The sequence below is a fragment of the Palaemon carinicauda genome, chromosome 27 (assembly GCF_036898095.1).
Source record: "Palaemon carinicauda isolate YSFRI2023 chromosome 27, ASM3689809v2, whole genome shotgun sequence".
Taxonomy (NCBI): Eukaryota; Metazoa; Arthropoda; class Malacostraca; order Decapoda; family Palaemonidae; genus Palaemon; species Palaemon carinicauda.
In genome coordinates, this window is record NC_090751.1 from 76,718,330 (window position 1) to 76,745,190 (window position 26,861).

General features: G+C 42.1%; 2 protein-coding genes across 6 annotated transcripts in view; both read right to left on the reverse strand.

The window, feature by feature from the left end:
- LOC137620760 (TGF-beta-activated kinase 1 and MAP3K7-binding protein 1-like) overlaps nt 1-26,861 on the reverse strand; it is an 827,205-nt gene that overhangs the window by 206,531 nt on the left and 593,813 nt on the right. For all 5 annotated transcript variants that reach the window (XM_068351167.1, XM_068351165.1, XM_068351166.1 and 2 more), the window contains one exon: nt 24,753-24,852. In XM_068351167.1, coding sequence (XP_068207268.1) covers nt 24,753-24,852 — 100 coding nt within the window. The remainder of the gene's footprint in view (nt 1-24,752; nt 24,853-26,861) is intronic.
- LOC137621218 (uncharacterized) lies at nt 7,104-9,432 on the reverse strand. Its single transcript, XM_068351620.1, has 2 exons — nt 9,232-9,432; nt 7,104-9,102 (listed from the first exon to the last, which is right to left on the reverse strand). Exon 2 carries the CDS (start codon nt 8,995-8,997, stop codon nt 7,144-7,146), a length of 1,854 nt encoding a protein of 617 aa, XP_068207721.1. The 5' UTR covers nt 8,998-9,102; nt 9,232-9,432; the 3' UTR covers nt 7,104-7,143.

The following is a 26,861-nucleotide window of genomic DNA, read 5'->3' on the forward strand; positions in this document are numbered from 1 at the left end:
ATATGCCAAATTGCATATATGAATGGCTTTTAATTTCTGAACATTGGAGTGGTACTTTATTGTTCCAAGTCAGCAACATAATTTTCCCTAATAGAATTGCGAGATCGTCAACAGTGCCCGGGGGAGGGGGGAGTCAGAATATACAGGGGAGGTGGGTCATTGTCAGCAGAATCTATAACAGAAGGCTGTTTTAATTTGTTTAGGGTTTTGCTGTTGGTTGGTTAACCTGCTTGAGAATATTAAGAAAGCATTGTACGTTGGAAAGGAAATTAGCATTCTCCACTATCGGCCCAATGAGACTATACTTACCAGACGGTCACTCCATACCCTACCAAAGTACAGCAGTAAAACAGATATAGAGGCACAGGTGTGAGCTAAACCCGCCTGTTGGGACTGAGACCAAGAAATCATGGAATCATCCTCCCATATCCTGTAATGATGGGCTTCCTGCCAGAAGCCAAGAGTCACACCTCTTTTCGATGACCCAACCCTTGAGGATAGTTCCGTCAAAAAGTTCCAAACCATCTTTGGCATGACTGATATCATCCAATACTTTCACATATAGCTTTGATTGCAAATATCTCCCAACCGTGATCCCTTCTCCCATTCATCTAAGAAGGCAGTAATAACGAATGTGGAAATACCCACCCCATTCAAATAAAATAAATAAATCAATAAATGAACTAATAAGATATATGTAATATATATATTATAATATATATATATATATATATATATATATATATATATATATAATATATATATATATATATATATATATACATACAGGTATTGCTCGAGTTACGACCGAGATAGGGACAGAGAGGTAAGTCGTAAGTCGAATTAGCCGTATGTCGAACTAGAAAAGTGAAGTTTCCGTTGATTTATTTTGATACGCTTATGATTCGGCAATCATCTGGATCATATTTTGTCAATATTTTCTAACTGTCTATCATTATTCCATTTTCTTGTTTCATAGGATATCATCATGCTCTATAAATGCATTATGTATAGGAGTGGGGGCGATAGCAGGTATACCAACCTGCCAGACTCACGATTGATATGATCACGCTGGAAGGACTAATAACACTATAATAAACAAAACGCATGGTAAAAATAAGATAGGAAGGCATGCTGGATGATAATAATAATAAAATTAGCTAAACATCAATCGTAAAACAAACGAGGAAGCGAACATGAGACAGGTGAAAATCAAGTCCTGACAGCGCTGGGAGTAGGCAGGGGCTACCAACATAACATAGGGTCAGTAAAGTGCTTACAAAATGAAAACCAATATGTAATATCTGACTCATGAGAGCCCCTCGAGCTAATGCAAGCAAACAAATGACGTTAAAATGATAAGCAAGTCCGTGGCGTGGCGAACGTGATTAATCCAAGAAATAATATGTGAAATAGAACGCCGAAGGCGATCAGGCATGCCAACCTACCGAAAATACGCACACGTATACAGTATGTAATAACTGTTATCATAAAAAACAGGACAATATAAAATTAATACGGTGTGTGAACCGTGGATATCCATAAGGTTCATAACGAGAAACAATCAGTATGGAGGACTTATTGAAAATCGTTAAGAACGAGAGAGAGAGAGAGAGAGAGAGAGAGAGAGAGAGAGAGAGAGAGAGAGAGAGAGAAGAGAGGAGGGAGCCGGAGGGCCCTGAAAGACCGACATGGGGTCGTAAAAAATAAAACTGTTATAATATAAGCAAAAAAGGGCAAGGCCCCCTCCAAAATCTCAAAAACTCATAGATCTGGTACTCAACTTAGATGGAGTGACATTGGAGTCCAACATCTTGAGGTAATCCAGAAAAAACCAGCGAAATTCACACACTAAGGCAAAATAGGGATTAAATAGTGGTGCTATGAAAAAGGAGAGACGTCACTGGCGTGGGATTGCTAGTAGTAGTAGGATGTTGAACGGCACCTTGCTGTTCGGGGATGTTGACAGGAGATATCTAAATGGTGCGAGGGCCTCTGGTTGTGATTTATTCAGCGCCCCAGTATTTATACCGACAACCTTATTAAGGTGAGCGAGCTGGGTTTAACCTAGCATTCCTATACAAATTTTTCTCTGGTAAATTCATAGCAGTTTTTACCTTAGAAATGATGTTAAAGGAGCATTTCACTGGGCGGCACGGGTCTCTCACCCAGAAATAGATTTTTCCTTTCATCAAAATCCCTTTATTGTATTCTATTCATCAATTTTGGAAGCATTTTACAATCGAGTAATGAAAATTTTGTTTACCTTTGGTTATGATCAGCTGATCTGAAAGTGCCGCTACCTACCGTATCAAAATATGGCGTACATACGTATGGCATATTTTTTTATCATTTCTTAACTTATTAGAAATATCTTCATGATGAATATTACATCAACGCCAATATGTTACAGGAAATCAGCTTCCATACACTTCGTCTAATCATTAGGTATAATGCGAAATCGTTGTAGCTCTTTCTGTGTGTGTGTGTGTGCTTGCCCTCGCAATCGCATACGGGTAGTTCATTTTTAAAGCTTCATACAGTATTGTAGTTCAATATTAAGCCTTTATAATTCATTAGACATTACTGTGTTTAATTGTGGTTTATTAAAGAACATTTATATTTTATTTTTCAATTTCTTGAGCATATCAATAATCAACAAATACTTTTAATTTACTTTCGGTTGGCATCAGCTGATCTCAAGGTCACGCTGCCGTATTACTATTATGAGCACATATATATAGTGCGAATAACACTGATTTATATAATTTTCTTGACATTCAAAATTTCTTCATAATGCATATTACATCATCGTCAATATGTTATAGGGTCTCACATTTTCCATACAGTTCGTTTATAGACCTTATTATTAGTTATAAAATGAACACGCTCTCTCTCTCTCTCTCTCTCTCTCTCTCTCTCTCTCTCTCTCTCTCTCTCTCTCTCTCTCTCTCTCTCTCTCTCTTTTGTTTTTAATCCAGTTGTATCTTCATATTTTTTTTTTGAAAATTATTAAAAAATTCTATATATCATCATTCGATGTTTCAATTATGGGAATAGTAACGCATCGGAAGGAAATCTCTTGATTTGTCTCTCGCCTTCCGCCAGAAATATAACATCATCAGACTTTTTTTCTTAAATTTACGGTAAGTTGTACTAATCTTATAACTAATGATACAGACCACTAAAACACTTGATATTGTTACTGGGTGTTTCGATGATGGGAATGCTGTAATAAGATTACTCTGTAACAATGAAAGGAAATCATTCGGTTTGTCAGCGCGCTTCCGCCAGATACATGACGTCACAAGTCACGTGACATACAGTAATCTCTACGAAGAATGACTTGCAAAATATGTAAATACATTTTCTTTGTTTCTCTCAAGAAATGAAAAGAAAATACCAACTTAACAAACAAAAGTATTCAATTTGTATAATATAAAAGGAAATATATTATTTTCAAGAAAATATTAGCCCTAAAAAGGGATTTTGACGAAGGAAAAATCTATTTCTGAGGAGAGACCTGTGGCGCCCGGTGAAAGAGTCCTTCTTGTATATCTTTTCTGATAAAACCTTCCAATTATACCAGAGAAAGATAAAAGCATAGAATGCTGAGATTACAACCCTCACGCGAGCACCTTTTGGGTGTCGTGTATAAAGCAAAGGCGCGTGAAATCCACTATTCACAGGTTGTCTTCCATTTAGTTAATTCCTTTGTCAAAGGGATGGGCCGATACAAAGGCCCTAGCCAAACCCCCAGCACCACACCACCCACGCCACGACGCGAGCGCCATCTGAACAACATCCTTCTGTATTGGCCATGATGGCTTGGAAAGGAAAGGGTGGGATCGTGTAAAATAAAGGGGAAGGGTTTCACCGGGCGCCACAGGTCTCTCCCCAGAAATAGATTTTTCCTTCATCAAAATCCCTTTTCTGGGTCAACCTGTGGCGCCCGGTGAAAATGTACCAGAGAAAGCCTTCCAAGCCCAACAATAACTATTAATTTAATAAGGGGAGAGAAACAACACCATGTAAAGAAAATCATATATAATTAAGGTAAGTAGGCATAAAACATAAACTAACCACAGGGCATAGTGAGAGTAAGGTTAAACAAACATGATAACAGGGAAACCTCTGAGTATCAGAGGAAAACATGCAACAAAACTGACATGGCTAAGAATATCCCAACCTTATAACAACGGAAAACAATAATAGTTACAATCATATTAACCTAATATGTAATAAACTTAGGGCTAACGAACCACCAAGGAAGCGGCGTCGTGGTGCGAGTGGCGGGTAGGAGGGAGAAGAGAAGAGATGGATGAAAGGAAGAACAAAAGATCAATGGGGAGAGATAAGGCTCCCAGCTGCAACCGTTGAGTATTTAAGAGCCTGTAAGTTCTTTAGATAGTGGCGTTTGAAGACCATAGGAGATTTCCAACCCGTGTACTTCTTAAGGTTATCAAAGTCCATATTCTTGAAATAGTTGATGGAGGTAGCTATCGATTGGATATCATGAGCATGGGGAAATGATCCCGGATTGGCTTGTTTAATGAAGTATAGGATCTGTTGCCTAATGCCACGTATGGAAATTGTACCTCCTTGTTCTCTGATAAACAAGGGGCCAGACGATCGGGTAGCAGTCCTGGCTAAAAAGGCCCTGAGAGTGGTGACCGGACATAGAGAAGTATCTTGGAGAAGAGGAATAATCTTCCAAGGGGACCACCTATTTTGGGGGTCCTCGTTCTTAGCTAGGAACGCCCTGTCTGGTGAAAGAAGTACCTCACCTGAAGGGAGGAAATCCATGTTCTCTGAGTTTCGTGAGAGAGCTGCTAGTTCTGAGATTCTGGAACCCGAGGCCAAAGCTGTTAGAAATAAAGTCTTCCTAAGAAGAGTGATATAAGAGCAGGATTCGTTGTCCGTGTCGGAGGCCAGTTTGAGGACATCATTTAGAGACCAAGAGACCTTTTGAGGACGAACCGAAGGTCGAAGCCTAGCACATGTTTTTGGAATAGATGAGAAATAAGACTCCGCCAGGTTAATGTTAAACCCAATCAGGAAGACTTTCCTCAGAGCTGACTTAATGGTGGTTACAGTGCTAGCTGCTAGGCCTTTGTCAAATATGGACCTAAAGAAGGAGATGGCTAAATTAGGAGTCATAACCGAATGGTCTGAAGTCCTTAAGAAATCCGCTAGTTTCTTAACCGCCGAATCATATTGGCGAATCGTTGAGTCCCCTTTTGTCTGATTCTATAAAGAAGACATTATCTGGGTCGATGTTTGCGTCCCTACGCGCCGCAAACTTCATGAAATCCACAAAGTTAGGGTTTTGGCTATCCTTGAGGAATCTGACACAGTCCGAGTTTGGACCACCTAGGTCAGTTTGGGGAATGGGATCCGGAAGGGACGGAGTTTCAACTCGAGGAGGAGAGGAAACCAACTGCTCTTTGGCCAGTGAGGTTCCACTAAAGCTACTGCCCCGTTGAAGGAGCGGAGTTTGTGCAAGACTTTCAGTAGAAGATTCACTGGAGGGAATAAGTAGATCTTCTGCCAATGGTTCCAATCCAGGGTTAATGCGTCCATGGCATAAGCCTGAGGGTCCAGGTTCGGTGTCACATAACATGGGAGTTTGTGATTGAGTCGGGTCGCGAATAGATCTACCTGGAGACCTGGAACCAGCCTGAGTATCCACCGGAAGGAGTGCATGTCCAGGGACCACTCTGATTCCAGTGGGCTCGTCCTGGATAATGAGTCTGCTATCACATTCTGGACTCCTGCTAGGTGAGTTGCTGACAGGAACCAGTCTTTGTCGGCTGCCAAGATGAAGATAGTGACCAGGATCTGATTCAGGTTGGGTGATTTGGACCCCCCCCCCTCTTGAGGCAGTGGACTACAGCCGTGCTGTCTGAGACTACTCTGATGTGGGTCGACCTCGGAGGGGAGATTCTCTTCAGGGTCAAGAACACCGCCATGGCTTCGAGAACATTGATATGGAACTGTCTCATGGCGGGTGACCAAGAGCCCTGAAACATCTGATGTTGGGAGTAACCCCCCCAACCACTCAGAGACGCGTCGGTATGAATTGTCAGTTGTGGAGAGGGGAACTGTAGAGGAACCGACTTGGAGAGGTTCCTCCGATTGGACCATGGTTGTAGTCTCATTTTCAAGACAGAGGGGATCTTCGAGGTCTTGTCTCTTAAAGGTATTGTCGCCCTCTTTCTCCAAACTCGATTGATGTCTTTGAGTTTGGCTTTTAATAGGAGATCGGTCAGTGAAGCAAACTGGAGTAGGCCGAGGATTCGTTCTAAAGCTCTTCTGGACACCTGTTTGTGTTTGAGAAAGTTCCTGACCTTGGAAGCTATCTCCCTCACCTTCTTGGGAGGAAGGGAGAGCTTGTGCTTTGAGAGGTCCCAACGGATGCCTAACCATTCGAAGAGGCTTGATGGTTGTAGGTGGGACTTCCGGAGGTTGACTTGGAAGCCCAGTTTGGCGAGAAAATGGAGTACCTTCGACGTAGCTCTGTTGCATTCCTGGTGCGACTGGGCCCAAATGAGCCAATCTTCCAGATAGGCGACGATTTGTATCCCTTGGTGTCTGAGTTGCTCGAGCACCGTCTCCCCCAGTTTCGTGAATACCCTGGGGGCAATGCTGAGACCGAAGGGCATGACTTTGAATGCGAAGGCTCTCTTGCCGAGACGGAAGCCTAGGTAAGGAGAGAAGTTTCGAGCTACTGGGACATGATAATAGGCGTCGGTAAGATCGATAGAGGTGGTGACGGCCCCATGGGGAAGTAAGGTCCGTACCTGAGAGATAGTCAGCATACGGAACTTGTCGCAAAGGATGTAAGAGTTGAGCTTCGACAAGTCCAGAACTACCTTCAACGCCGACGAGTCTTTCTTCGGGACTGTAAACAGGCGGCCTTGGAATTTCAGGGATCGAACCCGCTTGATTGCTCTCTTCTTGAGTAACTCCGCAGTGTACTCTTCCAGGATGGGAGTGGGTCTCTGGAAGAAGGTCACCGGTGGAGGAGGGGATCCCTGTGACCATTTCCAACCCAAGCCCCTTGATATTATGCTGTGAGCCCATAGACTGAAGGTCCAATGGTCCCGGAAGTGATAAAGTCTCCCTCCTACCGGCATCACATCATTGGGAGGGAGTGAACTTAGGGCCCCTCCCTCCACGGGAACCCCTTGCTCTAGGCCCGCCGCGTTGGCGGAACTGTCCTCTACCTCTGAAACTCCCTCTTGGGTATCCACGAAAGGAACCGGAGGATTCGTAGGCAGGGTTGTATGCAGGTGAGGGCATCCAAGAGGGGTTGGGCTGTGTACCAGGGGGAGCAGCGAGGTAGACTACCTGCTGAGGAGGCGCCTGTTGTCGAGAAGTCGAGGCCGCGGAAGGCTGTGGGGACGAGGTACCCCGGGCCGCCTTGTAAGGACTAAACCTCTGCTTCTTTTTGAAGAACGTGTGTCTCTGGGGTTCAAACCTCTTTTTGGCTGAGAGACCCCACCTTACCTGCAAATTCTGGTTTGCCCTCGCTGCGTCCTGAAGAACCTTATCCACCTCGGTCTGAGGGAAGAGGGTCTTACCCCAGCAGGAGGACGCTATCAGTCTGTTCGGCTCATGCCTGATGGTGGCCTCCGACAGAACGAACTTCCTGCAACTAACCCGAGCTGACCAGAAGTCATGGAGGTCTATTTGGTAGGATAGCAGCTGGTTCTTTGTGGCGACTCTGAACAGCGTTTCCTCTGGGTAAAGAGATGCTAGGGACTCCATGGAGGTGATGGATTGGAGGGACCTAGCAAGTCTAGTACGGGTCTCGAACTCAGTTTTGAGAAGACTCTCTATTAATCTGGGAAGCTTCTCAGAGAAAAGAGTAGAGGCACAGTCCGGGTCTAGTTTCCCCACCGTGAAGGTAGAAGCCGCAGCATCCCAGGCTGCCGAGGTACCCGGAATAAGCAAAGAGGTGGGGTCCGTCTCCTTGAGAGCCGGCATGGAAAAGCCTTCCTTGATGGCCTGTATAGTCAGCTCTGTGACTTTGTCTATGAGCGGCAAAGAGATGGAGGCCGCTGTCGTAAGAATAGTGTAGGAACCTTTGTGTGGGGTGAGCTTGGAGTTAATACACCCCCACTCTGATAGTGTTCTGGCCCAGATAGCCTGGGCCTGCTCTTTTGGAAATATGACTGTTTCCTTCGGTACCTTGTCCATACGGACCAATGCATGTTCCTTTAACCGTACAAAACCATTGAACGGGAATGCTAGGCCCGGGGGATAGAACTCCAGGTCCTCTAGAGGGCGGGTGCCCATGCCCTCCAGAGTTAGGGAACCATCTACGAATGGAGCATGCAAGGCAAACCGCCAAGGATTGTTTTTATCGAAGGGCGGCAGCTTCGATGCGTCTGGAGCAGAAGGGGGAGGAAACTGAGTTCCGGCGCGGATCAGAGTAGCCATCATATCCTTAATCTCTGTTATTGCACCAGAGTGATGTTGAACTTGATCCCTGACCAATCCTTTGATCAGTTGGATGGGGAGATCAGCCCAGGGTACCTGAAAGCCACCCGTTGGTTTTTTCTTGGATTTGGTAGACTTAGACTTCTTAGGAGTAGTGGTTTTACGAGGAGCAATATGAATATCAGGAGCTGTCGAGGGTCCGGGGACCGGTGACGTTGATACTGGCAAAGCTGAAGTCTTATAAGTTCGAAGTGGCTTCACCTTGGGTCGTACGGAGGCAGAGGGATCCCGAGGAGAAGCCTTAGAGTTATCAAAACCTAGAAAGGAAGAGGTAGGAGAGGGAGTAGGAGAGAAAAGGGTTTCCACCAACTCGGCACCACTTACCTGCTCGTCCCTGGGTTCTACGTCTATATCCAGACCAGCCATGTCCATCGGTACGAGGGGTTCGTCCTCCACGGAAATGGTAGCCCTGACTTCTTCAATTAAAGGGGCAGCAAGGTCAGGGGAGACTGCAGCAGTAGTCGAGCCTGGGAAGAGGCGGGAGGCCATGTCCCCATCGAGGAGATAGGGTGCGCCAGACGGGGCATTCCTGCCAAAGCCCGACACCCACGGACGAAGAGTAGCCCTTGCTGAACGAAGAGAGACATCATCGGCCTGTAAGATTTGCAGTGATTAGTGATGGAGGAGGGGGTTTGCCCTCCAAAATATACTGTGTATATCAAATTCATGTCTATATTAGTGTCTGCCAATGAGAAATAAGGAACAAAGGGAAAACCCACTTACATCATCATTCAGTAGAACTGACGACAGCTCGTAACAGAGCGAGCACAAATCCGGGAACCAAACTGGGTATTGGGCCTGTCCCGGTTCCTGGATAAAGGGAATGGAGCAGTGTGCATGAGACCGGCAGAGGTCATGCCCAACGGGGTCGCTGAACGAGGCAGGGCATCCTTCAGCAGTACAACGGGCCTTCTGTAAAAGAAAGGAGACATGAGTCTGGTGTTTCTTGAAACTCTGATAAGGGGATAAAAATCCTATTATTTTAGAGTTCCGGCACTCACTGAATTCCCTAAGCACCCATATTGCATTGACCAAACAACCGAATATTAACTTCAAGTTGATACCGCCCCATACCATTGTTGGCACTTTAATATCCAATTGTTTGTATATTTGTAATGCACCTAATGTCTGTTAATGACATAAGGATAATTAACTTAAAGCAATCCGCCGACCTCCAAGGGTCGGGGAAGCAGTGACATGCCCTTAAAATAAATATAAACACCAGCCTTAGCTAAAGGAAAGGCAAATATAAGTGTGAAGTGTTTTGGCGACCTCCGGTGAAGCCGGAGCTCCGGTGAGGCCGGAGCGTAATGAAATGTCCTGAATAAAGGAGCCTTAGCTAAAGGCAAGGCAAATATAAGTGTGAAGTGTATGGGCGACCTCCGGTGACGCCGGAGGATAATGAGATGCCCTGAATAATTCAATTGTGAAAGATAAAAAGCTAAGCCGCAGCTAAAGTCTAAAGCTTAGATTATAGTAAAGCGTATTTACGATCTCCGGTGAGGCCGAAGGGAGAAGAAAGGTCCTGAATAATTATTGTGAATAACAAACACAGTTGTAATAACAAAGGCTATTGTGGATATGGCCGTGGCCTGAGACCGGAGTAAGGGCCACCGGAGGGTCGTATCTAAACAATATGAAGCCCGTCCCATGTAGTAAACAATATAAATATAACAATAGAACGAAAGTTATTGAGAATCCCTCATGGCGGAGTATAACTCAAGGCGGAGTGGAAAACGTTCATAACTACTCCCGAGCCGTAACGGGGAGAGGACGAAACACGGACCAAAATAACGCTAACAATTGAAAAGTCACGAAAAATAAATAACTCGTAAGTTATCATCCACCCAGAGGGGGAGAGGTGAGGGAGGGAGAACCCGTTGAACGCACAAAACGGAAAACGGGAAATCCGCTCCCCCACCGGAGCTAAGAAAGAAAACGAGAGAAAGGGGTAACTCGTGACTGCGAACAGAAAACGGGGACCCCAAGCTCTCGCTCTCTTAAACACAAAAACAGGACTAAAAAACACACAACACTATTATAAACGTATAAAATAAACCTGTACATCCATAAAACACTACGATCGAAGAATAGAACTGCTAAAACTTAAAATAAATAGCACAGTCGAGTGACGAACGCCTCGGAGGGGCGGGTACTAAACAAATACAAAGCTAAATCGCTATCTCGTTCGTAGGCTGGACTTACTAGCAAAAAGTACCATGAGCATAAATACACAAAAAAATAAAAATAATAACGGTTCTAAAGGCATAAGGCCAGGGACTTAACCAAGAACCTAAGTGACAGAGTACTAAACGGGCAGACAAAGATGAATTCCCAAACAAGTGAACAAACAATGGCCGCCATGAATGGCCAGACGGGAATAATAAAACAGACTATACTGGATATAAAACAAAAGCCCGGTACAATAAAAAACTGTCAAAACAAACTATGGTACTTAACATTGGAATGTGTGAAGATGGAGCTTCAGACATGACAAAATAAATCCACGATTGATAAAAAAGACCGAGAGCACAACAAAACAATTCAACACTTTAGATTCCAAAAAAAAGGATGATGTTCAGATGGCGCTCGCGTCGTGGCGTGGGTGGTGTGGCGCTGGGGGTTTGGCTAGGGCCTTTGTATCGGCCCATCCCTTTGACGAAGGAATTAACTAAATGGAAGACAACCTGTGAATAGTGGATTTCACGCGCCTTTGCTTTATACACGACACCCAAAAGGTGCTCGCGCGAGGGTTGTAACCTCAGCATTCCATGCTTTTATCTTTCTCTGGTATAATTGGAAGGTTTTATCAGAAAAGATATACAAGAAGGACTCTTTCACCGGGCGCCACAGGTCGACCCAGAAAGTATATTTTCTTTAGATAAACATCGATCCATTATCAGAGATTAAAAAAGTAGCGTACAGTCAAATTTACGCTACGTAGTACTCATAACAACCGAAACAGACCCTCAAAATACTTTGTATCGTTATTTAATATTTCGATAATGGAGATACTAATATTAATCGTTAGCCTATGGGAAGGAAATCACTGTATTGCCCGTACGCTTTCCGCCAGTGATGTAACATCCCCAGACATATAATATGAACTCGACAGATATTAAAACTTTTCTTAATGTATTTTTAACTGAAAATAAATACTGAATATTAACAATAAAAGAAAATAATAATTTTCCAAGATAAATCAGTTTATATGTATACAAAAAAATAGATTATTTTCAAGGAAATATTCGTCCTATTTCCGATAAACTTGTGACGTCATCACCCTGAAAAAATGATCGTAAAGTCGAATAGTCATATGTCGCATAGATCGTAAGTTGAACAATACCTGTGTGTGTGTGTGTATATATATATATATATATATATATATATATATATATATATATATATATATATATATATATATATATATATATATATATATATATATAAACTTATGAAAAAGGATACTCATAGAGTTGGGACAGCAAGAGAAAAGAAAATTTATAAAATTAGGAGAAGATCAAAGCAATATTGAGAAGAAATAGATGAAAGGGAGAGAAATTTAGATTCAAACTTGGGGAGAAATTCCCCAAAGGTCGAGAGCCCTCTTGCCTGTCCCAATTCTTTAATAATATGAAGAAACCACATGACTTTGTCAAGGCATTCTCTCTTTAAGAGGGGAATTTAGTAGAACTTACTGAATGGGACAATCCCAAGAGAAATATTCTTTGAAGCACGAACAGCAAAATAACTGACTCATACTGAGCCAACTAAATTGAACAAAGAAAGTGTACCGCGGGTCTTTCACACACACTTTTACGCTGTAAGGTTTTTGCCTCTTTTTTTTTTTTATCTCTTTCTCTTTCCTGCACTGATAACAGAACCTGTTTAAGCTTGCCTTTGCATGTTTGAGTTTGTTTGAAGTTTTGTGACAATCTTGGTCGGGATTGCTTGTATACAAACTAGTCGTCTGTTGAATTAAGAGTTACATTCAACTCGCCTCACTGTTAAGAGCCACATCGCACATTGGTGACACACTGAGTGATCAGCTCCTCACTGCTTTTTTTTTTTTGCTCTACCCTTGTTACAATGCCACCCACTGATCCTACCTCTGTAGCCCACGCTGCCTTATTGAAACTGCCACTATTCACCATCAGAGAAGCGTTCGGTTGGTTCCAGCATGCCTAAGTTCAGTTTCGCATCAAGGGTGTGACTCGTTCAAGCAGCAAAGTAAACTATGTTTCAGCGGCTATCCACAATACACTGTCAGAGAAATCTTCGACTGGCCTTGCAACCAAGGGGCGCCCCCATAGCCAAGCTGTATAGCCTAGCTTTTCCAGCTCTGTCATCAGATATTAGTGGACAAAAAGGCTTCGCTACCCTAAGGGAAATGACCAGTTTCGCTCGTTTGCATCCTGCCGCAGACGGTTCTCCTCGGAGAGTGAATCTACTTCGTCCCTCTTGGGTACAATGGCTACCCGTACCTGATTGCGCCGTTATCCGCAATGTCGATATCTTGCCCATGGACCTGATGACCAAAGTCGACGCCCCTATGGACAGCCTATTCACCAACTATAAGACCCCTATCAATGCCTCCCCTATTGAGAGAGAGGACAACTACTCAACACTGAGCGATGATGATGTGAATGCGGTAGGATACATATGCACAACCTTTGACACTCCAGATTGATTGATTTAAAGTTTTCAGGCATCCTGACATCTAAGGTCATTGACACCGATATTTATTTTATATAAAAATTAATAGAGTATTCAATTAAAACCATATTATTATTATTATTACTATCCAAGCTACAACCCTAGTTGGAAAAGCAAGATGCTATAAGCCCAGGGGCTCCAACAGGGAAAAATAGCCCAGTGAGGAAAGGAAATAAGGAAATAAATAAATGAAGGGAACAAATTAACAATAAATCATTCTGAAATAAGTAACAACGTCAAAACAGACACGTCATATATAAACTATTAACAACATCAAAAACAAATATGTCATAAATAAACTATAAAAAGACTCATGTTCGCCTGGTCAACAAAAAAGCATTTGCTCCAACTTTGAACTTTTGAAGTTCTACTGATTCAACCACCCGATTAGGAAGATCATTCCACAACTTGGTAACAGCTGGAATAAAACTTCTAGAGTACTGCGTAGTATTGAGCCTTGTGATGGAGAAGGCCTGGCTATTAGAATTAACTGCCTGCCTAGTATTACGAACAGGATGGAATTGTCCTGGGAGATCTGAATGTAAAGGATGGTCAGAGTTATGAAAAATCTTATGCAACATGCATAATGAACTAATTGAACGACGGTGCCAGACATTAATATCTAGATCAGGAATAAGAAATTTAATAGAACGTAAGTTTCTGTCCAACAAATTAAGATGAGAATCAGCAGCTGAAGACCAGACAGGAGAACAATACTCAAAACACGGTAGAATGAAAGAATTAAAACACTTCTTCAGAATAGATTGATCACCAAAAATCTTGAAAGACTTTCTCAATAAGCCTATTTTTTGTGCAATTGAAGAAGACACAAACCTTATATGTTTCTCAAAAGTAAATTTACTGTCGAGAATCACACCTAAAATTTTGAAAGAGTCATACATATTTAAAGAAACATTATCAATACTGAGATCCGGATGTTGAGGAGCCACCGTCCTTGACCTACTTACAATCATACTTTGAGTTTTGTTAGGATTCGACTTCATACCCCATAATTTGCACCAAGCACTAATTCTAGCTAAATCTCTATTAAGGGATTCACCAACCCTAGATCTACATTCAGGGGATGGAATTGATGCAAAGAGAGTAGCATCATCTGCATATGCAACAAGCTTGTTTTCTAGGCCAAACCACATGTCATGTGTATATAGTATGAAAAGTAAAGGGCCAAGAACACTACCCTGTGGAACACCGGATATCACATTCCTATAATCACTATGGTGCCCATCAACAACAACTCTTTGAGATCTATTACTTAAAAAATCAATAATAATGCTAAGAAACGACCCACCCACTCCCAACTGTTTCAGTTTGAAAACAAGGGCCTCATGATTAACACGGTCAAAGGCAGCACTAAAATCAAGGCCAATCATACATACTTCCCGACCACAATCAAGGGATTTCTGTACAGCATTGGAGATTGTAAGAAGTTGACTGTCATTATAAAAGTTAAAGTTTTCAGAAGACCTGCTTCTGAAATAAATCTTAAGTGATTGATTTGAAGTTTTCAGGCATCCTGACATCTAAGGTCATTGACGCCGTAAATATATCTAAAAATGCCGCTCGTATAGTAGGACATATCATGTCCAAGAACCTTGGCAAGGATAAACCTGCCATCCTTACCTCGAGCCATAAACAGATATCTATTTCTCAAGTTATTTCAATTAGGGCATTCTGTCAACAAATGCCTCACTGTTAAAGGTACCAAACAGTTGTTACAATACGGTTGGTGTTGGCCCTTCAGCAGAAACTGTGTGTCAACCGTGTGTGACTAATATGGAGACAACAAAGAGTCGTCTCCCATTTTTGGGGCATCATGCCATACCTCCAAGAAGATATGACATTTGTTATTTCTCTGTTTTATTGCCATTTAGACTATCCCAGTGCTGTTAACATTTATTATAAAATAATTTCTTGATGTTACGTAGGAAATCATTACGGGGAATGGGATACCTTCTTGGTAGCAACTCGGATGCCGCATTCTTCGTCAGTAAATCTGCCTACTCATTCCCAGACACACCTACATGTGATAGAACTCAACAAAGTCGAACCATTATACCTCTCTGTCCAATAATAAAAAGCCATTCTAAAATCATTAAAACTAGAGGGTTACTAGAATTAAAAACTTCTAAATCTTGAAGAACACTCCTTGCATCACTAAAAATTGTAAAGTTACCCTCCTTTTTCAACGCTATTTTCTCAGTAGTGGTTAGTGTGCCATACCGTTCGGCAGTACATATGGAAGCTGTTAGAGAAAGTGCACCTCTACAATTAAAACCACTACTATGTACTCCAAATCCAACGTTAGCATCAGATTTAGAGCCATCAGTATATATGAATGTCGATCCCCTATATTCTGCAACATTTTCCATAAAAAGAGAACTGGATTCTAAGTCAGTCATATTCTTCATAATTTCAATAAAGTATTTACAAAAAGATACCTCAGGTAAATTTCATGGAGGTGTTGATGATACTTTAAATGGAAGCACCATAATTCCAATTATATCAAGACTGTTTAATAATTGTTTCACCCGAAAGCCATAAGGTTGAGGAGATTTTGGGTGCAACTCAAAGTATGTTGAGTGCCTTACAAGGCTTGCAGTCTGAAAGGCTGAAAAATTAGGGAGTCTTTGCAATCTAAACCCATACCGAATAATAGACGGCATTCGGTAAAGGTCTAGAGGCAACTCTCCAGCATCTACAAGGAGACTTGGGATAGGTGATGTTCTAAATGCTACTGTGGACAATCTAATACCAGCATTATGTATTGAATCTAACATTTTTAACCGGCTTGAGGTGGCTGAAGAGTATATTTCACATCCATAACTAATTTTGAAAAAATCAAGGCCTTGTATAATTCTAAAACAGTATTGCAGTCTGCCCCCATGATGTATGGGACAATACTTTTAAAAGAGTCAGAGCCTCAAGACATCTAGCTTTTAACGCTTTCAAATGAGAAACCCATGTAAGCCTACAATCAAATATCAACCCTAAAAATTTAGCTTCACTTCCACATGGGATCCGTTGACCTTTAATGTATATATCTGGGTCTGGATGTACTCCCTGGATACAACAAAAATGAACAATAGTAGTTTTCCTTGTTGAGAACTTAAATCCACTCATATCGGCCCACTGGATAAATTTGTCAATTGAGAGTTGTATTATTTTCTCAACCATTGCCATTCTAGCTCCAGCAAATGATATGGAGAGATCATCCACAAATAATGTTGAGAGAACATCCCAGGGAATGACTGAGGATATCCCATTAATTGCTAGTGCAAACAGGGTTACACTCAGCACACTACCTTGAGGAACTCCTTCTTCCTAGCATTTACTCTCTGATAGAGTTTCCCCCACTCTCACTTGAAAAACTCTATATGAAAGAAATGACTGAATAAATAGTGGTAGCTCTCCTCTTAGTCCAAACTCATGAATTCTTTTAAGTATACCATATCTCCATGTGGTATCATGTGCCTTTTTAAGGTAAAAAAAGACTGTCACATGGTGCTGTTTGGAAGTAAAGGCTTCAGAAATAGAGGACTTAAGTCGTATCAACACATCAGTCGTTGAGTGCATTTTTCTGAATCCACATTGAATGGGTGATAAAATACCCTTCTTTTCAAGGTACCACATCAACCTTGCATTGACCATCTTCTCCATGATTTTACATAAACAAGATGTCAATGCAATTGGCCTCCAATTTGCTGCTAAAAACTTGTCCTTACCAGGTTTTAAAAATGCTCAAATAATGGCTAGTTCCCAAACACTTGGATAACTATGATCATGCCATATTCTATTAATAATGCTTAAAATAAATAACTTCATATAAAAAGGTGCATGTTTAATTATTGCATATGGAATTCCATCGGGTCCAGGGGATGTATTGTTACACGTAGCAAGTGATGAATTAAATTCTCTTTCAGTAAAAGGAGACTTGTATGACTCTTCCTTTCTTGTTGATAAATTTAAAACTTTCATTTCTTCAATGCTCCTATACTGGTAACCAGGAGCTGCTTCACACTTGCATGATACATTTGAAAAACGGTCAGCCAGGGCATTGCTAACTTCGGTTGCTCCAGTCATATACTGACCATTCACCCTCAACACTGGTGGTGGGTTTGAGGTGAATTTGCCGGCTATTTTTTCACTTTCTTCCACACAGATGATAGTGGTGTTCTACTGCTAGTGGAGGAAACAAATGACACCCAAGACTGGCGCCTAGCTTCTTTCATGGCACGACAGAAATGTGCTTTATATTTCTTGTATATGACTGAATTCTCCTCAGCACAGCACCTACGCAATCGAGTTAAAGACTTTCTTTTGGCTCCGTGCAGGGCAGTTAGTTCTGATGACCACTAGGGGACTGGTCATTGTTTGAATATCCCTGTTGTTTTGGGAATGAAATTGACTCCTGTTGTGTGAAGAGTTCCATTAAGTACGTCTATGGCATCATCAACATTTTCAAACTGTTCTGCATTTCCTTCAATTTCACTAAGCTCCCGAAATCTATCCCAGTCCGCCTTATCAAGATTCCATTGATGTGATCTCTGTAAAGGTGGACCATTGTTGGTGTTTATAATGATTGGTTCATGATCACTAGTACGCCAATCATCTAATGTTCTCCAATTAAAATCGAGAAGACAGTTAGAGCTTGCAACTGATAGGTCAATGCAGGAAAAGGTACCTGTTTGAACATGAAAGTGTGTGGGCTCTCCTGAATTAAGGAGTCCACCACCTATATTCTCCAAAATTGATGATATAATATTACCCCTTGCATTTGCCAAACATCACCCCATAAAGGATGTCTACTATTAATATCTCCTAGTAAGAGATAAGGTTGTGGGATTTGTTTAATCACCTATACTATATTATCATATGAGACGTTATAATTTGGAGGCAAGTAAAGAGAACAGATTGTGTATTTTCTCACTATATCAGTCTGTATAACCACTGCCTGCAGAGGGGTACAGATAGACAAAGATATTTGGGGAACATCTCGACGAACGTATATAAGACTTCCCCCATGGCTGCCTGCTCCCTGATCATATGGTGTCCTATAGCTAACATACTCTCGAGGACAAGGAGTATTAGCATCGAACTTGCTTTCCTGTAGACATACAGTTATAGGGGAGTGCTCACGTATGAGGAGCTTAAGTTCTTCATATTTCACCCTTAAACCCTGGCAATTCCATTGCAGAATGGAGGAAAAAACTATGGTTTATTTTTTGGAAGACACCTTGGATGAAGTCTTCCCATTGGCAATATTTGATCTAACAATATTTCCGGGTGGTACTGTATCTCTAGAGAGGATCCTGATATAATGGGTTTTGTGTTCGTCTTTTTCTTTGTGTCCTTTTGATCTAATTGTTGAGGAGGATGGTGGACCTCAACTTGGATTTCTGATTTATTCAATTATCCTTCCAGTTGATGAGAAACATCAGCAGATAAGACATCATATTTATTTAAGTCGTAACTTTAATGTTTCTTATGGTAGGAGATGGTAGGAGGAGAGAGCGATGGAGGTCTCTCTCTTTTTCGATTAAAAGGTTGTGAACTGTCAGGTTTTTGCACCTTCCCCACTACAGGTTCACCAGGTAAATTGGTTTCAATTGGAAGCTCCATCAGATCAGACAGGGACACGGCCTGAGAGAGGTTTGTACTATTGTTTCGAATAGGAGTAAATGTCCTTTGAATATCTTTCAGATCTCTAAGTATCTGTTTTGATTTTTCTACAATTTCTGGATACAAATTTTCAATGGGGCTTTTAACCTCTTTAACTACTTTCAAATGATTCTTTATGTTAGAAGTAGGGATATAATTTTCGTCCGTGTACTTTGGCAAGTTTTTCTTCAGAACCATTGAAAAAGGTTGCCCTGGTCTTATCTGCAATTCAAGAGCTCTTTTACGAGCCTCTTTAAAAGTAACCCTTTTCATGGTCCTAATGGCCTGAATTTCTTTTTTGAAAATAAACTTAATGCAGCTTTTAGATGTAGCTGGATGTGCTCACCCACAATGTATACTCCATGACAATTTTTTCCACAGTTTGCACAAACAGCTGGCTTATTATTTAGTTTTTCCTTGCCCTTCTGGCTTAAATGGCCATACATTTAGCAATGATAACATCGCAACGGTGAAGGGATATATGGTTTCACCTTCAAAGTTAGCCAACAAGCTTTAATAACATTTAGTAATCTGCATTGATCAAATGTTATACTGTAATCAAAGTAGCAAGAGGAATACGTTGTTCTCCAACTCTCCTCATTCTGATTTCTTTTACTACTCCTTGATTTTTCAGTTCATCCTCAATTTCTTTTTCCTTTATGTCCAGCAATTCTGGAGCATATATCACACCTCTACTCTGGTTGAAAGTGGGGTGCAAAACGCATTTGACACTATGACCATCCAATGTTGTAAGTGTTTTCAATCCTTCACCTTGTATTGGGGATAGTGTCTCCATCAAGAGACTTCCATTTCCCTGTGGTAAAATTTTTGGCTGTCCTCCACAAAAAATAACTATTTCCCTGTTTACTTTAAAAACATTTACACGCTCATTTATTCCACTTTCAAGTTCGAAAATATAAACAAATTCATAATTCACTATTTCATAATGACCAGGTAATACTTCTACTTTTCTATATCCTTCTGTACTGTCATCATTTCTCACACTCTCTCTCCCTCTTTTTCTATAGTGTTTTCTTATCATTCTTTACATAACGTGAATAAGGTTCCAATGTTACAATATTAGAACCTGAGTTGGAGATGTCTGTACCGAGGTCCATGTTTGTATTTTCCAAGTCGTCAACAGAGGGGTTGGTGTTTTTGGAAAGAGCAAGCCGAGTTATCCACCTCTTATCGGAGGATGTCAGTCCTCCTATCCCATGTGACCCAACACGAGAAGAGGCTTCAGCGGGGACAAGTCCTCTACTGGAGAGGGGCTGCCTCTCTTTAGGTGGGTGTACACTGGTCAGTGGGGGTAATTAGCCCCTCCCACCAGCGACTCAAATGCCTGGCGTCACCCGTTACCCGCGAATATGGGCGACTTACAACCGGATCACTAGAGGCCCGACTCTTAACAGACTTAGTCTGCACCCAATGGGGTCTGCCAGAGGGTGATGGCATTTAAATTGGCACAGGTTGAGATGGAATGCCATCCATCCCACACTGTGCCAAATCCAAGGAAGCAGCCAAAGTATAATCAAACAAGCCAAAGTCGTCAACAAGTTAAAGCCCAAAAGAAGAGATGGGAGAATAACAGAAATAACCAAAAGGAAAAGAGAAAGTGCTGACTGATTTAGTTGAATCAACAGTTAGGCACCGAGGTACAGTGGGAAAGTAGTTCCCACTGTTCATTAGAGCCCAGCTGCTAATCCCTAAGGCCCCCATCCTCATCAAGGCTTCAGCATCTGGGGGGTTGACACTCCAGAGCGGCGACAAAGATGCTCACCACCCACGTATGCCACCCCTCGCTCACGCCCCAACCAATGACCTCTCCGGCCACTTACATACACATGCATGCCACCCTTCGCTCATGCTCCATCAAACGATCTCTCTAGCCACTTACAAATGCACATATGCCACCCCTCGTGCATGGCCCATCCAATGATCTCTCCAGCCACTTACAGACACACATATGCCACCATTTGCTCACGCCCTAACCAACATTATCTCCATCTATTTATGGACGCATTTCAGCCGCAGTTCGACTTCTACCACTCCAGATTTGGGCTGCTGCGAAGAAATGTGCGGATGGTTGTCAGTGGCCTAAAAACGTGTACGTAGGCCATCGCTTCTGGTGGTAGCCTCCCCTGTCACTAATCTTTTCTTCTTACATGACGAAGGTACGGGTTTGCGGTTTTTGGTAGACACTGGTGCTTGCCGTTCCCTTCTACCAAAGTCACTCTCCAGAACATGACATGTTCATTCTAAGCCTGCTGACATCAACCTGGTAGCTACCAATGGATCACAGATCCCCACCCAAGAATACGAGACACTCACACTATCATTTGGGAGAGCCAAATGCCAATGGAAATTCCTTGTTGCTGACATAACATTGCCGCTACTTAGTGTAGATTTTCTCTCACATATCCATCTCCTGGTTGATATGGGACATTGATGGTTAGTCAATGCAGACTTATACTCATTGACACCTCTTCAACCTGCCCCCACTGACCTCACACTCCACATCAGCACAACCATGAATGCCTATGCCCAATTCCTTACATTGTACCTGGAAGTCTTCCGTCCAGCACTTCGCCAAACGCCCACAGTTGCCGCCAAGCATGGTATTTATATCACCATATCAAGACGACGGGGCTCAGCGTTCGCCAGATTCAGGCATCTCGTCTCGTATCATGTGGTAACCTCTAAATAAAAGTTCACCGAAATGGAAGAAATAGGTCTTTGCCAAAAGGCCTCAATCCTATAGTCGTCGCCCTCACACATCATCCTAAAAAAGGATGGCTCCCTATGCTTTAGTGGTCATTACAGGGGTCTGAACATGCAGACAGAACTGGATCACTATCCACTCCCAAACATTGTCGATGTTACCCCCTACTTGCACAAAGTGAAGGTTTTCTCCCCGGTCAACCTCTTGAAGGGGTATAATGAGGTGGCCTTGAACCCAGAACACAACATACACCTTCATTTACTCTTGTCTTGGTGTTCATAATGCTGTGGCTACTTTTCAACACCTCATGGATATCATCTTAGGGGACCTACCCTTCTGCATATGTTGCATCAATGATATACTTGTGTTCTCTGCCTTCAAAGAGGAACACTCCTGTCACCAATGCATCATTCTCGACCGCCTAAAACAGAATGGCCTAGTTGTCCGGTATAACAAGTGTACCTTTGGCGGCAACGAAGTATAGTTCTTGAGTTACCGTATTATTCTTAAAGGCATTCACCCCCTCCCTAAGAAGGTAGCAGCCCTTCAGAACTTCCTATCGTCCTCGACACTCAAAGTACTGCAAGAATTCTTAGGCATGATAAATTATTATCACCGGTTCCTGCCAGCCATTGCTGCCACTCTTGCCCGCCTCTACGCTCCCCCAAGGGCAAGCCAAAAGACCTGAAGTGGGGTCTCCTTCAAGATGTGGCCTTCTGCATTGCAAAGAATACCCTATCAACCACTGCTGCTCTCACTTTTCCTTGCCACATGCGTCTCTCTTGTTCTCCATTGATATCAGTGACATCACAATTGGTGCAGTAATCTTGCAGATAGTCAACAGCTCACCCAGCCCATTGGCCTCTTCAGTAGAAAACTGTCCCAGGTGGAATCCGACTACTCTACCTTTGACCGAGAATTGTGGGTGGTGCATTTGGCTATTCGTCACTTTCGCCACTTTATAGAGGGTACGTGTCATTTGCACAGACTGCATGATTTTGGTGGCTGTCTTCACTCGACAGTCTGACATTTGGTTCATCAGTCAACGCAGATATTTCTCCGCAAAGGCTGAATTGAACTGCACCCTTCAACACATCCCTGGGAAAATGAATCCTGTTGCCAATGCCTTGTCAAGAAACACATTGGCAGCCATTCCCCTGGGATTGGATTACAATGCCTTGGCAGTAGTCCAACTAAATGATTCAGAATGCCAACCATGTAGGACATCTTGCACATCCCTCCTTCGTTGGGAAGATGTCCCTCTCAACAACTCCAACGCCACCCTCCTCTATGTTGTCAATACTGGTAGACCAAGAAGATGGATACCTGTTACCATGCGCCGTTAGGAGTTTGATTTTATCCATGGCCTTTCACATCCCTCATGCCAATCTACTGCACAGGTACTGAAAACAAAGTTCATTTGGCACGGTATTACTATGGATGCTAAGAATTAGGTCCACTCCTGCGCTTCAAGCCAAACTCCAAAAGTACATTGATACAAGGATTCAGGAGTGGGCACCTTTCCTCAACTTCAGCATTGTTTTATCCACAATAGGTCCCCTACCCACATCACAAGGACATCGTTACCCGTTTACCGTCATTAACCGGTCCACCTGTTGGCCTGAAGCCATTCCAATGTAATCTGCAACGTCTGCCTCGTGCAGATCTGCCCTACTCTCAGGGTGGATAGCGTGATATGGTATCCCTAAGCCTATTACTTCTGACAGTAGTACCACTTTCACCTCTCAATTGTAGACATCACTGGCAAATCTCCTGAGCATCACTCTACATCAGACAACTACCTACAACCCTGCAGCCAACGGAATGGTTAAACTTTTTCAACGCACACTCAAGGAAGCTTTGGTGTCCCACTGCAATGACTCCAACTGGCTTACTAAGCTTCCCTCGGTCCTTCCGGGAATAAGGACCACTCCTAAAGATGCCCTAGCTGTTTAGACAACTGAAGTGGCGTATGGCAACCCGTTGGTCGTCCTTGCTACATTTTCTTCGGTTGCAAGCTCCTCTGACAATTTACCCCAGGCCACCAGACTTACAAGCCCCCAGTGAAGCAACACATATCAACAGAATTGCACTAGGAAGCCACCGCTAACGGCCCCTTACATGGGCCCTTTCCTCGTGATTTGTTGCACACCGAAGGCTTTCTTAATTAATATTTGTGACAGAGAAAACTGGGTCTTCACTGATCACCTAAAACCTGCGTATCTCCTGCAAGATGACGCACCAACAGGACACCTCTCAAAAGCAGGGCACCCCATTTCACATGTATTTATTAGGGGCAGAGCCATGCACTGCATATGTTTTATACACACTTGTACACTGTAACATTATTGCCTTTTTTTTTTAACTGACGCTCTTACTCGCACTGATAACAGAACCTGTTTAAGCTTGCTTTCACATTTATGAGTTTGATTCAATTTTTGTGACATTCTTGCTTGGAACTGCTTGTATATAAACTTATCTATTGAATAAAGATTATTTACATTCACCTCACTGCTCTGTTAATAACCACCTTGCACAAAAGTTAGTTATTTCCATGGGTTTATTTGACACTTTATAGGTGAAAAGCTCATCAAAAACATCAAAGGCAGGAATAGCTAATTGAAAAAAAAAACAGAGATAAAGTCATTTCAGGTCAAGTACCAGTACGCTTTTGAAGCATTCAGATATCAAGGAAGTATTTGCTCTAAAATATAAAGTACATATAAGCAATGATACATAAAGTACAGCATAAAAAATTACCACTAATAAAAAAATTTCAATATCACTTGATATGTATTTTTACTTTTATAACTACTGAAATTAAGAAATTTTGAAAAATATATGAAAGGTACATAAAATGGCCCAGAAGAATTGAATTGATGGCCACATCAGATAATGCTAAGAGAAATTATCAGCATTAATTTTAGGGCTTATGGAATGCAGAAGCCATTATGGATTTTGACAATTTCCTTAGGTCTCAAAGGTGGGGGATTTTTGTTTTAGCATTATAGACATGATTTTGGATCCATGTGCCAAATTCAAGCTGGTAAGTATTTCTTTTTTTTCAAGTTCAACCCTCCCAAAACTGGACTACAATAGTAAACCTGAAAAATACTTCTAGTACCTGTTCAACGACCATTTGTGCTATTTCTTTATTGACTTGTTCTGATCCAGTAGCTTCTTGATATGATTTATACAATCCATCACTCATCAGAAGTAAGAAACTGAAAAAAAATTAATGCTTAAAAATATTTTCAGAATACAAAATATCACTCATCAGAAGTAAGAAACTGAAAAATTAATCACTAATAATGACAATAGAAGAATTTCAACTACTTTGAAAGCATGCACTAACAAGGATCAGAAACTGATAAATAACAGGTAAAATACAATTACTGATTAGTAATTAAGGGATTCCCAGTTTTCCATCAAATTATATCTTTATATATATTTCATGACTGCCAAAACTTCTATTTCATGATTCAAATCAGCGGTTACCAAATTTCCAAACTTCATAGACCACTAAATGTGTAATTTTAAATTTTGCGACCACTAATATGAATTTTTTAAAAACATGATAAATAAAGCCATGAAACAGCAATCAGAGAATTTTATAAAATTTACATGAAATTCTAGTATTTAATATAACAAAGTTCAAGTTTAATTATTACAAAAAAATTAAAACTTGATGTTTATTTAAGTATTACACATTTAGTGATATTAATTCCTGCTTATTTGAGATATGTTTGTGGTATTTTGGGCTCCAATGACGTTACTGTAAGATGGAGAGCCAACTTCATTTTAGTTCAAGACCGGTAACTGGTCTTAACTGCTGTGACATATGAAAATGACAATTTGTCCTAAATTGTATTTTTCCTAGCTATACAAACCGGTAATCATTTAATATAGGAATTTGCTTCAGCTCAGCTGAAACAGCCGAAGAGAAAGAGAACCAGGCAGGTGCTGATTGGTTGGCTGGCGGTATGAGGCGGAGCTTAGCTCCCCACTCCCCAACGCCAGCCCGCTTTCCTCATTCAAACGCTTTACGCTCAATGTGGAACATGAGAGGGGTGATAGGGGCAGTCATTTATATTAAATAATTACGGGTTTGTATAGCAGGAAAAATACAATTTAGGACAAATAGTCATTTGTTCCGATGCGATATACAAACCTCATAATCATTTAATATAGGAAGACTCACTGGTTGGAGGGAGGTCTGCCTTTGCTGTCTCGAATGAGAGCAGAGGACTAAATCCACCTACCCCTGTCTCTTGACCCGACATGATGATGGTGGGGTATGAGAGACTGGGAGCCGCCGCGCGATTTGTAAGAGCATTGCGCGACCAGAGAGCGTGAACATAAGAGACACTCGACCCTAGGGTCACAGTGACTGGATGAAACTCCAAAATCAAAAGGCAACGGGTTTATACAAACACCGTCTTCCCTGCCTAGCAGAAGACGGGGTGGGGGGGAGAATACCTGTAAACAAACTCTAGCAATCTTACCTGGGAAGACTTGTCTTGATGTATGGAGCTTCAAGGGAGGAGACAGAGAGAAAGGCACAGCCAAACATTCCATAAAATCAAGACAAGAGACTTCCTTATTCTGGAGGAACTGGAGAGGTCAAACAATAGCTTGAGCTGCTACCACAGGGCCAAGAACAAAGGTGTCCAAGGAATTTTGCGTAAACTCCCTCAAGTAAAGAGGCCGTAAAGGTGGTCTGGCGTTTCCAAACGCCAACCTTCAGCACTTGGCCCACTGCAAGATTTCTCTTGAAAGCAGTGTGGGGGCAATGCCCCTGATCTTGTGAGCTTTAACCCTCGCTGGTGCTTGGACTCTTGAGGAAGTCTCATACACCTTGCGGAAAGTTTCATGGATCCAGAAGGTTATCGAGTTCCTCAACACCTCCCTCTTGGCTCTGCTGGTGCTAACGAAGAGTTTTCGACATTCAGGTTTGAGATGCCGAGTTCGCTTAAGATAGCGCCGAAGACACCTGACGGGCAGAGAAGCCTCTCACCTGAACCGCCACTCACCGCATCTGGTAAGGAAGGAATAGTGAAAGCATCGAACCTGGGATCGTGGATCGCTGGGTTCCGAGTCTTGGCCACAAACTCTGGCTCAAAACTCAAGGATATCTCCGTTTCAACCCTCTGCGTGAGTGACATTACAAGAGAGGCCGTGTAACTCCCCGACTCTCTTCGCCGATGCTAAGGCTAGCAGAAAAAACGGTCTT

Excerpts from the sequence above, each read along its gene's own strand:
- LOC137621218 (XM_068351620.1), bottom strand. The coding sequence starts at position 8,997 with ATGGCCTCCCGCCTCTTCCCAGGCTCGACTACTGCTGCAGTCTCCCCT.